Raw genomic sequence first — 12,774 nt, 5'->3', positions numbered from 1 at the left:
ATTCTCCAAGAACCACATCTCCGTGATCACCACTATATCCAACTCATCTTCTTTCATCACAGCTTCTAGATCCAGAATCTTGTTTCCCATACTTCGAGCATTAGTATATACTGCTTTCCAGACTTTGCCTCCTTTTCCCATCCATGTAGAGCAGGGGTGTCAAACTCAAATCACATAAGTGGCTGAAATCTAAAACGCAGGCTAAGTCATGGGTCAGATTTTTTATTCAGGTACTTTCCCCCTGCTTTGCTGATGTGCATTGTGGGCTCCAGGGCCAGTGGAGGCTCCAATGCTCACAGGACTTCTGTGAGCGTCAGAACAATGGCCAGTGCCAAAACCCACGCTGCGCGCCAGCAAAGTTGGGGGTTAGTCTTAGTAGAAGTATAGGGATGCAACCTCTCCAACCTCATGCCGGTTACAAAATAAATAAAAAAAGACTTTTCCTCTCGTTTAGGTACTAGTTCACGCTTGCTGTCTAACACCAGCTGTTGCAGGATACATATTTCAAATCTGACATATTTTAATCACAAAATAGAAAATAAAATTATTTTTTCTACCTTTTGTTGTCTGGTCATTTTGCTTTTGGTCCCAGTTTCTCTTTCTGATTTTTTTCTATCTTCTAATTCTCTTTCCAGTGTCTGCTGTCCATTTTTTCTCCTCTTCTCTCTTGCTCCAGTCCCTGTCTCCAACATATTGATTTTTCCTTTTCAACTTTTCTCCTTTTTTCTTTTCTGCCTCTGTCCACTCAAATCTTGCCCTCTTTTTTATCCTTCTCCTTTTAAAATTTTCAGCTACCTATCAATTTTCCATCTTCTCTTATTCTGTAGCTCTCCCATTTCCCATCTCACTCCTTTCCCACTCTCCTATTTCCTTCTATCTCTCCTCCTCTCTCTTCTTGGTCCAACATTTTGCTCTGTCTCTTTTCTGTTGTTCTTCTTCCCTCCCCCCTTGATGTTGAACAATGAGATGGAAGGAAAAAAAAGAGATACTGCATCTTCCTTCCACCCCCAGGCCTAACATTTCTCCATCCCCCTCCATCTCCAGATTCAACTTCTCTCCCTTTCTCTTCCCAACTGCCCCCATCCCATCTCTCCCCCTGTCTGCCTGCCTCCCTCCCCCCAGGTCCACCATTTCTCCCTTTCTCTTTCCAACAGTTCTCCCTTCAAGTAACTTTTCCCTTCTTTCTCCACACTACCCCAGGTCCAACCTCTCTCCCTTCATCTCACTCTCTTCACAGCCCATTATGCCTTTCCCTCTGGCGTCGGTCCGATGTCACTGCCGGGCCAGGGAATCTGCCAGCCTCGGCGATTCGGGAGTGTTGTATGTGGCTTTTCCTTCTGCTTTTTGCCTGCCGCAGTCTGTCTTCAATGATGCGCAACTTCCTGTTTCCGCCCGGGTGGACGGAGGGCAAGAGGGGGAGCCACAAATAGCACTGCTGAGTCGCTGCCGAGGCCAGCGGACTTTCCGGTGTGGCGTTGTCAGACCAGTGCGGAGGGGAGGACACGCTGGGCTCAAAAGGGGAAGATCGGGAATGTTGCCGTGGGCTACATAAAAAGGCCAGGCGGGCTGGATTCAGCCCGCAGGCCTTGTGTTTGACTCGTGGTGTAGAGGTATTCAGTGATTTACTTACCTGAGGGCTTATACATCTGGGGGCTTTGATCACCCTGCTCCATCACTTCTAGTTTAAAGCTCTCTTCAGTAGATTAGCTAGCCTTCTGCCGAAGACACTTCTTCCCTTCTTTGATAGATGTACATCATCCCTGCTCAGCAGCCCTTGGAAAATCATCCCATAGTCCAGATAGCCAAAATGCTCTTGACATCATACACTTAGCCATGCATTCATCTCCAGGATGCGAGCTTCTCTGCCCTGGCCTTTACCCTCAACAGGTAGGATGGACGAGAATACCACCTGTGCATCTGACTGCTTCACTTTCTCTCCCAGAGCCACAAAGTCACTTTTGATCCATTCGCAGGGGTATCTGGCAGTATTGTTAGTGCCAATATAGATGAGCAGCATTGGATAATAGTCATTAGGCTTGACGAGTCTCGGCAAGCCCTCTGTAACATCTTGGATTTTGGCACCAGGCAGACAGCATACCTCTTGTTACATCATGTCTGGTCTGCAGATGGATACTTCTGTGCTTTTGCCGTCCAGGTCAATGGCATCCAGAACAAATCCATCTGCAGAGACCAGAAGGATAACAGCACATTCTGAAGAAGGCATAAAAGAGCTTTTGCCCAAGGTATCACTTCTATGATCGTTAACATCGATTCCAGTATCTGTAGGTAATGCCAAGCCGTAGGAGCTGGCATTGCCAGGAACTCTAAAATATGATCTCTTAGCTCCAGCTTGCATGACTCCAGAAGAAAAGCACAGCCTTCTCCTATGTTAAAGACAGTCTGTTCAGGAACGATGGTTGCCTTTTCAGAGAAAATGGTCCATCTTCAGATTGGACCTCAAAGCTTAGCACTGTAGTCATTTGAAAAGATCCTGGAAGACAAAGCGATCAGGGTCTTCTTGAAGAATGCCACAGCAGTGACATATGTCAATGAATAGGGAGACACCAAGAGTTCTCCATTGCAGCTAGAAGCCCAGTTGTTGTTTCACTGGGCAGAATCCCACATACAAGTCATTTTGACAGCGGGTGTAGTGGCAGTAGACAATGTGCAAACATCAGTCACCAGTCTCTGGATCCAGGGGAGTGGTCTGTGTCTCAGAATGATTTAAAAAAATTGTAAAGCACTGGGGGAGGCCGATGTTCAATCTAATGGCTTTAGTGGTTAGCAAGAAGGCTTCTTGTTAAGATTCTTGTGTACCAGATTGGCCATGTCACACATGGTACAAGGATCTGGTTTGGCTACTGCTTCCAGCATTGCTTTTTTTAGGGTCCAATTGCCCTGAGAGTCCAGATGCTTTGGGCTTATGGCATGACTCTTGAAAGCACAGCCTTATAGCAGAAAGAATATTCAGAGGATTATAGCTACTCTCCTATGATCTAAGAAGCTGGCTACGGTCGCAATCTATGTTAAGGTTTGGAAGACCTTTCATCACTGGTGTGCGGAATAGAAGGTGGAGCCTTTTAAGATCCCAATTTCCACGGTCATGTCCTTTCTTCAGGACGGTCTCAAAAGACCCTGGAAGTTGGCTCCTTCAAGCTGCAGATGGCAAGACTCTCAGGTCTCATGGCTCAAGTGGAGAAAGGCCTTGTCTTTGGCTTCCTATCTAGATGTGTCCAGGTTTCTGAAGGGAGTATTGTGTTTGCATCCTTCTATGCAACAACCATTTCTAATGTGAAATCTTAATATCATGCTATGGGCCCTCAGTAAAGCCTCATACAAACCCTTGCATGAGGCATCACTGATGGCTCTGACTGTAAACACGGTTTTTCTGGTAGCTATTGCCTCAACAAGAAGGGTTTCTGTAATATAAAGAAACATTCTCAGATTTACAGAGCAGAGTGTGTCTCTGCGCATGGTACCTTCCTTTCAATCAAAGGTGGTGTCGGCGTACTATGCTAATCAGGATGTCCGGCTGCCTCCATTCCAGGTTCAAAGAAAAAGGACAAAGTTTTGGAGTTACTGGACATAAGGAGAGTTTTTCTCTGTTATCTCAAGGTGACAAATGATTTTCATCTTTCAGATCATCTTTTAGGATCACCAATCCTGCGGACCAGAGAAGCCAGCATCTTCAATTTCCAAATGGATCCACAGTTATTTCATCTGACTACATTTGCTGTGGTAAACAGCCGCCAATCTCCTTGAAGCACATCCCACCAGAAGTGTGGCTTCTTCAGGGCAGAATCCTGGACAGTTTCGCCCGAGAAGAGTTATAGGGCAGCTCGCCATACTTCCACAAACTTTTCAGAGTGGATGTGAAGTTGCAAATGGATGTTGCTTTGGGTTCTTGGTGCTCATAGCAGACTCCTCTGCCCCGCCCTAGACTCATGTTTCTTGTGCACTGGAAGGGAAGATTAGATTTTTACCTCAACGATAAACTTTCCAGTGTAAAGTAACATGAGTCTTGATGCCTGCCCTGTCAGAATACAATTTATCCTTCTTCCTGTCTCAGATATGAATGTGTGCCTCCAAATATTTGCCTTGGAGAAGCTAACAGAGTATATAGATGATTGTTTTTGACTGTTCAGCAAGTACAATAAGTGATGTGATAACTCGCTATGGCAAAGTCCGTGAGAGAGCCTATAATAGCTGTATAATTGTGAGTGCTAGATGCGCTCAGATAGGTGGCTTGTTTGGGCCCACCTTGCTTGTATTGAGTTTCATGGGGGTTAATTAATTGTTTTTGTTGCAGAGCAGAAAAGAGTTCTCCAAGCCCTCCTTGTTATTTCTCCTCTTTAGGGATGATCAACAGCTTTGGCATAGATTAAGAAAGAGACTGCCCACTGACACAAGGAGGCGGAGCTGAAAAGCTATATATGATTCCTTCTGCAGAAACCTGCGGGTAGAGGTGAATAACCCACTGGTCAAGATTCATGTTCCTTTATACTGGAAAGATTATCAAGGTAAGAACCTAATCTTCTCTTTGTGCCAGGGGCAATAGAAGATTAAGTTACTTGCCCAAGATCACAGGTGCAACAGTAGGGTTTGAACCAAGCTCCCTTGAAACTTGGCTCACTGCACTAAGCATTAGGCTATTTCTCCACTCCAAAAGTGGTAAAAGGTCCAGAGGGGCCTTTACAATTACATGCTATATAGGCTTACATTGAAATGTGAATGAGGACTGAGTACGGTAAGCAAGTATATTCTTAGAGCTGTTTATGGGTCTCAGGATGGGGTGCTACAGGGCATGGACGTTAACAAAAGCGTGTGTGTGCTTATGTGTACATGTCCTTGTGTGCAGAGGAATTTCTCAGTGCTGGAATAGTAAGAGGGGCTGCAGGAAAGAGGTACATTGGCAGAGCGGTGTATAGGGAAATTCACTGTTGGGTAGGGTAGGAGCATGGAGTGTGTTGCACTGGCAGAGCTGTGTGTGCGTTTCAGAGTGGGAGCTGAAGAGCATGAGTGAAGTGAGCTGGCAAAGGTTGTTTCTCTGTGCTTGTCTGCAGTTCTTACCTGGCTGGCTCCTTCCTAGATGTGAACGAATGCACGACGATTCCAGATGCCTGCAAGGGGGAAATGAAATGCATCAACCACTATGGGGGCTACCTCTGCCTACCTCGTTCTGCATCTGTCATCAATGACGTCCATGCCGAGGGTCCAGCCCCCAGTGCACCTCATCCAGGGCCTGAGAGCCAATATAATCCTTGTCCTCCGGGCTACGAGCCAGACTCTCAGGGGCGTAATTCATGTGTGGGTGAGTAACCAAGCTGAGAGGTTTGCATTTCAGCTCAAACTATGTTCCCAGCCTTAATTCCCTTTATTTCATCAGGATATGGATACCAGGTTGACTGGTACTCTAGATGGGATAGTTCTTGGATTGTTCCTGATCTTGTACCTGTGCTGAAAAACACCACAGTTTTGGCTGATTGGCAGCAGAAAAAGGAAGTATCCCTAATACAGTTCCGTCCCTCTTACTTTCTGGGAGCTATTGTAGAGTTGTAGAGCATCCACTTTGAAGAAGACATGTCCTCCATTTGGATTCTTCAGATATATCCTCCAGGTGTTTAAACTTTTTTTTAGGAAATATGTCCTCTTTTTCTTTTTTTGTGACTATGACTAACATACATTACATATCCACATAACAAGAGAAACCATCTCTGGCCTTTTAGTCAGTCTGGACACATAGGGTTGCTAAAAAGAGAGAAAGGCATTGCTGATCTTCTCTCTGCTTCCCTACTAGCTGAATTGTCAAAGGAATTTTCTTCATGTAACACAACTTTAAGCATATGCTATACAAAGACTTTCACATGTACCTCAGAAGCCAGCCATAGTTGTTGAGGTATATCCACTCTTCTCATAAGTATGTTTGGGCTCAGACTAGGGTTGCCAGATTTTCTCTTAAAAAAAAAAAAAAAAGAGGACACCTGGTACCGTACCGCCCCACCTCCACCCTTTCCACCTCCACTCCGTTCTGCCCCAGCCAAGCCTCCTGTCTCTTTCCACGAGGTCTGGAGGCCCTCTGCGCCTATGTATTTAAAAATCTTGCCCCTGTAGGTTATTGGCTTTCCCTCTCCCTCTCCCACTACCCAACCCCCCCATACAAACATTTTCCGTGGTAGTCTGGTGGCCTTCTCCAAACCCCCCTTTTCCTCATCACAATCTTTGGTGTCTAGTTGCACGGTGCACCCATCACCCACCCTGCGACCTCTTATCCAGGCTCCCGGACCCAGACTCATATCCCTTAAATGAGGCAGAAGCTTTGTCCATTTGCTCCTGACTCAAGTACAGACATCTTCAAAATGGCAGCTCCCTGCCCCACATGGGACATCCTAGGTAGAGTTACCAGACGTCCAGATTTCTCCAGACATGTCCTCCTTTTGAGGACATGTCCGGGGGTCCGGACAGCTTTTCAAAACTCTGCATTTTGTCTGGGTTTTGAAAAGCTTTCCAACATAATCACGTCGGGAAGGGGCATCCTTGCATGCAACGCGGTGACATCACATGCACGCACATGTGATGTCATTTTGTCATGTCCGCGCATGTGTGAATGCTGTCTGGGGGCAGAGCTGGGGGTGGGAAAGAGGCAGAATTGGGCAGGCCTGTGGGCGTGGCCATGGGGTCCGGATTTGCCCGAAGGAAAATCTGGTAACCCTAATCCTGGGACCAGGAAGTGACATCAGAGGGAGAGCTGAGGCTGGCATGGGCAGCAGGTTGGACATGCTGCTTGTGCCGGCGAAGAGTTAAAAAAGTATGGGGGAAAGGTGCACGCATGCCAGGGGGTGGAGAAGAGGGCGGGGGTGCTACTGCCCCAGGCATCTCCTACGTTGTACCACTGACTGGCACAGAAGGAACCTCTGTATATCTTCCCTATGTGACCTCTGATTGGTTAGCAGCTAGAAATATCTTTTCTTGGGGGAAATTTGAACGTGTTTCATCTTTCCTGGCTAAATTGCATTGGCTACCAATGTCAGACAGTAGATTTTAAGACTTCATGCTTGATCCATAAGGACTTTTCTGGATTTTTACCGGAAGGTCTTATTAAATATATTTTATTACCATCAAATTGATTATCTTCAAGAACTGTGCAAACTTTAAAGCTGGGAGTCTTCGGCAAAAAATATTAGATTTGAAAAACATCTAGAGAAGACCTTTACTTTTTTGAGTGCTGAAATTAGGAATAGACTTCCATTGCAACATTAGATTTTTACCATTGTATTTACAGTTTCATAAAGTTTTAAAAACATATCGTTATCCGGGTAATAATTAAACAGCACTGTTTTAATAGTTCAGGTATTGATCTAGATGTGAATTGTATTTTAATTATATAATTGTTCCCTCTTAGTGTTTGAGGAATCTCTTCTGTAATCCGCTTAGTACTCTTTTTGAAAATAGGCAGAATATAAACTACATACCTCATCTGGTTTTGATGTTTGGCCCTAGTGGTCATGATAGACAGATCTCAGTACTGGGTTTGAAGCAGTTTATAGAAATTTTGTATTCAATTTATAGTGGATTAGGGATGATAATAATAATAATAATAATTTTATTTTTATATACCGCCCTACCACATAGTTCTAGGCGGTTCACATACAATACTAAAAATATACAGTCAATGATTAAAATACAATATTCTAAAAAGTTGAACTAGAATTATACAATAGATGAGTAAGTAATTGAAATGCGATATATTTGAATTCCATAAAATTCAGTCAAAAGTGCTAACTATAAGATCAGTATATGATATTCTAAAAAGTTGAACTTAGAATATATTATGCTATAAAACATAAAATAAAATTCAGCAGAAATATACTAGTTGTGAGAGCAATATATAATTTACCAGTAAATAATCTGGGACATCAACTTACATATTTTTCGAATAGATCAGTTTTTAGTAATTTCCTGAAGGACATATATGAGGGAGCTTGAGAAATAATGGTTCTTAGCCACTGATCCATTTTACCTGCCTGAAAGCTGAGCAGTTTATCTAAAAATCTCTTGTATCAACAATGCTTAATAGTTGGAAAAGTAAACAAACGTTGCCCTCGAGTATTCCTATTAGGTCTGTATTGCTCAAAGCATAAAGACAAGTGGTTAGGAGCCATACCAAACAGTACTTTAAAACAGGTGCAACCAAACTTAAACAATAGTCTGGCTTCAAAAGGCAACCAGTGTAACTGTCTGTAAAATGGGGAAACATGGTCACATGTTTTCAATCCAAAGATTAGTCGGATTGTCGTATTCTGTATAAGACTCAATCTCTTTTGAAGCTTTTTGTAAGATCCCAGTATAGACAAAATTCCTTTTCATTTCCTGTGGATAATGGGAGCCAGCGTTCTTGCCATTTGTGGGGTTGTATGTATGGGGGGAGTGGCTGCATCTTCATAACTCCCAATTCAGCCTCTTCAGTGGCATGGATTGGTGAGAAAATGGCTTTCAACCTGCATCTGTACTTATTAGCTTTCCATATAGATTTTGGGCTCTTCTTCCCACATCTACCAGAGGTACTCTGGGACTAAAGCAGTGGTCTCAAACTTGCGGCCCGGGAGCCAAATGTAGCCCGCCAGGTACTATTTTGAGGCCCTCAGTATGTTTATCATAATCACAAAAGTAAAATAAAAGTTTCTTGATCATATGTCTCTTTAGCTATAAATGACAATATTAAGACTTAGCCAAAAGGAAAGATTTATAAACTATAAAGAGTTTTACCTCTTGCAAAATTGTCATTTCTTTAATAAGACATTAACTATTTTTTTCTGAGGCCCTCCAAGTACCTACAAATCCAAAATGTGGCCCTACAAAGGGTTTGAGTTGGAGACCACTGGACTAAAGAATCCATTTTCCACAAGGTTAATTGAATTAATAATAATAACTTTATTCTTCTATACCGCCATAGTCGTGAGACTTCTAGGCGGTTTACATTGAAGAGGGCTAGACAGTCAGTGAGTAATAATATGCAGAGATAATTAGAAAGAGAGAGTAGCCTATCCACCTCCAGTTTTTCCCAAATAAACAATTCACCTGTGTATGCAAGTAGAAGAAAAGAAGTGTCTCTTATGTCATCCTCCCCCTAGTCCCTCCCAGCAGCAGATGACATGAACATTGTGATCCTTCCTTATATTGAAGCTAATAATAATGTTCCTTTTGCTTCATTAAGACATTGATGAGTGCGAGTATGGCATTCATGACTGCCAGCCCAGCCAGCAGTGTATGAACACGCCCGGAGCATTTCATTGCACGTGTCCCGACGGATATCGCAAAATTGGAGTGGAGTGCGTTGGTAAGACTGGAAGCGGAAGGAAGTTGTGTTAACTCTTGCTGAACAAGTTTCAAGTTTACAAAGTTTATTTAAAATTTGATAAATCGCTTACACAAGGTTTCAAGGCGGTTTGCGGTTAAAATGTTGCTTCATAAAAACCAACACATTTACAATGAACAAATAACATAGTGACTTCCTTGAACAAAAGGGTAGGAGGGGAGAACCACGATATTGGATAGAAAAGAAACAATTAGGGCAAGAACGGCAGGTAACGTAAAGGAGGAGATCTCATGGAAGAGAATGCTCAGCGAGTTAACAAAAATGAATATAATAGCACTAAAGAAAATGTCGTCCTAATAAGGACGGTTAGATATTATAAGCATCTTTAAACAAGAATGCCTTTAATTTGGACAAGAGAATTAGATTTTTGGCTCTGTTGTAAGGGGAAATATCCTAATTCAGCCCAGCCAGCCATTTCAAAGATTATCATTTGTACCATTGATATAATTATTGTTAATTTGTTTGAATATTTTGTTACACTTATTGTAAATTTGAAAATGAATAAAGAATTGGAGAAAAATAAAAAAAAGATTATCTTTAGAAAATAATGAATGGTTTTCTTTTTATGCATACATTTACATTTTGTTAAATTGTTTTTGTAGTCTACCCCCAAATTCACATCACACACCGTGACATGATTTTCTGAAATATTTGTATTGTCTGTGAATGTTTATAGATAGAAACAGTAAGTAATAAAACAATGGTTAATGTTTTTAAAGTGTCATCTCCAGTTATGGGGGTCATTTACTAAATGCATGCAGTAAATAATGCACATTAACAACATTAGCACACATTTAATAAATGATCACCTATGTGTTTTTACACGATTATTTTGGAAGGGTTATTGTTGGGGTCATTATGATTATTTTTAATTATCAGAAACTCAGGGTGAGATGTGGCCTATAGAGCTGAAAGCTAATTGACAGTGAGGAGAGAGCAAAGCTGAAAACTTGCCTAGGATGCCTGATTCTCTGGCTGCCAGAGGCATTTCATCTGCCAAGCTTGGGTACTGGAGATGTTTGTTGATGTCATGGGTATTAAAGGTATTTCCTGTGCAAGATGGTGGGCATTGGGTTTGGCAATTATTTCCTCTGATGAGTGAAGTTGTGTGCTTGGCTATTGGAGATTTTTCTTTTGAAAGAAGTAAAGAGTGTTTAGGTTAGAGGTTTTAAGTAAGAGAGTTGTTTCTTTGGGACGGTGAGTGTTCGGTATAAATTATATTTCCCATGGCAGGTGGCAATTGTCAAGCTTTTGAAAACTCCCTGGTAACACACTATTGAGGTGTTGCTTTGGCAGATGGTAAGTTTTGAATAGCTGAAGGGTCCCTAATGATAGTACTGGTTGCAGATGAGATTCTCAGTTAGAGATGCAGGACATTGCTGTTTATGAAGTCCGTCTTGCTTAAAAGTCACAAACTTGTAAAAGGATTCTCATGGTAATGGGGTTCTTCAGGCTGACGATCATTTTGAGTGGATCTTGGTCAGTTGCACTGATACATGGAGGATTGACTCTGCCTTGCATTTCTTTCACAGATATCGATGAGTGCCGATATAGGTACTGCCAGCACCGCTGTGTGAATTTCCCTGGCTCCTTCAATTGTCAGTGTGAACCCGGCTTCAAATTGGCTGGCAACAACCGCTCTTGCATTGGTAACACACATCTTCTAACACAAAGTAGCTATGTAAAATGAAGTCGCCACAGGGCAGAGAAATCCATTACAAAGAGACCAAGAGCATCTATAATCAACCAACTTAACTTTGGATTCAAATCTCACTGTTAAGGTTACCAGATGTCCAGGTCCCCTGGGGATTTCCAAAACCCGGCAGTTTGTCCAGGTTCTGGAAGGCCCCATGCTCAGGGCCATGTCTGGAGGGTTTCTGAGCATGCACGGATGCGACGTGACGTCATTACGTTGCATCCGTACATGCTCGGCCGCCCTTCAGATGCAGCCCCAAGCTCGGGGAAGAAGAGCTGACGTTCGTGTGGGGGCGGGGCTGGGGCAGAACAAGGAGGGATTTGGGTGGATGGCAGAGTGGAGTGGGGGCTGGGGGATGGAACGGGTCAGGGCCACATGTCCTCTTTTTTACCGGCAAAGTCTGGTAACCCTGCTCACTCTTGTTATTATTAATGGCTGGGCAAACTACTTGAACACTCCATGTGTCCTCTCCTCTCACCTCTTGACCTCCACCCCATTTCCCTTGTTTTTAACTCCTTTTACTTTAGCACTCTACAGATAGGAGCTTACAAGCCATGTTCCTCAGAAGCCATGTACCAGCAGGTGGAGACTGAGACAAAACTTTGGAACTGTACATATTGAGTGACCCTTCCCTAATTACCTCAGTCTTCTCTCAGTCTCCAGCAGGTGTGGTGAGCTGTACCCATCTCCTTTGGTAGGGCTGTTGGAATTTGTTTATGAATTTTTGTCCCTTTTTGTTGCCAGATTGAGCTTGGGTGGACCCTGTTTGGGGGTCCGTCCTACCTCGGGGGTGTCAAACCCGGTGGGTCTGGAGTGGGGTCCCTCCCCCCGACCCCTTTCCTGCACCTCCCCAACATTTTTCTAGAGGTGCCTCAACAGTAAGCCTTAAACCCTGGTGGTAAGGCGTGGAGGGGCATAATCAAAAAAAAGTCTGTCCCCTTTTGGCCTAAGGCCCAAAATGTCCTAAAGGAGGTTTTTTAAAAATATAATGGCCTGCCTCTATTCAGCTGTTTAAACGACCAGACCACAACTACGTCTACACTTACCACATATAATGAACCAAAAAAAAGCCTAAGTCCCAAATGCCCAAAGCCAGGCCTTTAAGGCGAAGGTGGAGCCAGTCCTTCGCCTAAAAGCTGGATTCTGTAACCGATGTCTGTCAAAAACAACACCGGTTACAGAATCCACACCCCCTAACTCAGCCCATGTGCCTAAGGCCCCGCCCACTGGAGGGGCCTAAGGCTACTGGGCCGATTCCGGTTGGCCCAGGTGCTTCAGGCCCAACCTCTGGGCAGGGTTTGAGGCGCCTAAGCCAATCAGGCCCTAAGGCCCGCCATTCGACGGATGGCGGGCCTGCCGGCCGGACGGGCTTGGAACCTGTCCGGCCAACTTTGTTTCAGGTACGGGGGGGTGTTGAGGGGTCGGCGGAGGGGTGTTGCGGTGTCGGTGGATGGGGGGGCCAATTAGGAGTTCAGGGGGGGCGATCGTGGGAGGGGGTGCGCCGAGGTCAGGAGGGTCTGGGATCCCTCCTGCCTGTATCTTTGTGGGGGTGGGGGGTAGAGGGGTCTCCTGGGCAGGAGGGGTTGGGTTCCCTCTTGCCCAGATCGGATCGGCGGGGTGAGTTGGTTGCCTGGGCAGGAGGGCTTGGGATCCCTCCTACCCAGATCAGATCGGCAGGGTGGGGTGGTCGCCTGGGCAGGAGGGT

General features: G+C 44.2%; 1 protein-coding gene across 4 annotated transcripts in view; it reads left to right on the top strand.

Annotated features, from left to right (window-relative positions):
* The window catches only part of EFEMP2 (EGF containing fibulin extracellular matrix protein 2), a 101,640-nt gene that overhangs the window by 51,086 nt on the left and 37,780 nt on the right, over positions 1-12,774 (top strand). For all 4 annotated transcript variants that reach the window (XM_033953613.1, XM_033953612.1, XM_033953614.1 and 1 more), the window contains 3 exons: positions 5,090-5,311; positions 9,212-9,334; positions 10,906-11,022. In XM_033953613.1, the coding sequence (XP_033809504.1) occupies positions 5,090-5,311; positions 9,212-9,334; positions 10,906-11,022 (462 nt within the window). The remainder of the gene's footprint in view (positions 1-5,089; positions 5,312-9,211; positions 9,335-10,905; positions 11,023-12,774) is intronic.

Source organism: Geotrypetes seraphini, chromosome 8, assembly GCF_902459505.1.
Source record: "Geotrypetes seraphini chromosome 8, aGeoSer1.1, whole genome shotgun sequence".
Lineage (NCBI taxonomy): Eukaryota > Metazoa > Chordata > Amphibia > Gymnophiona > Dermophiidae > Geotrypetes > Geotrypetes seraphini.
This window is presented reverse-complemented; position numbering and strand designations above follow the sequence as displayed.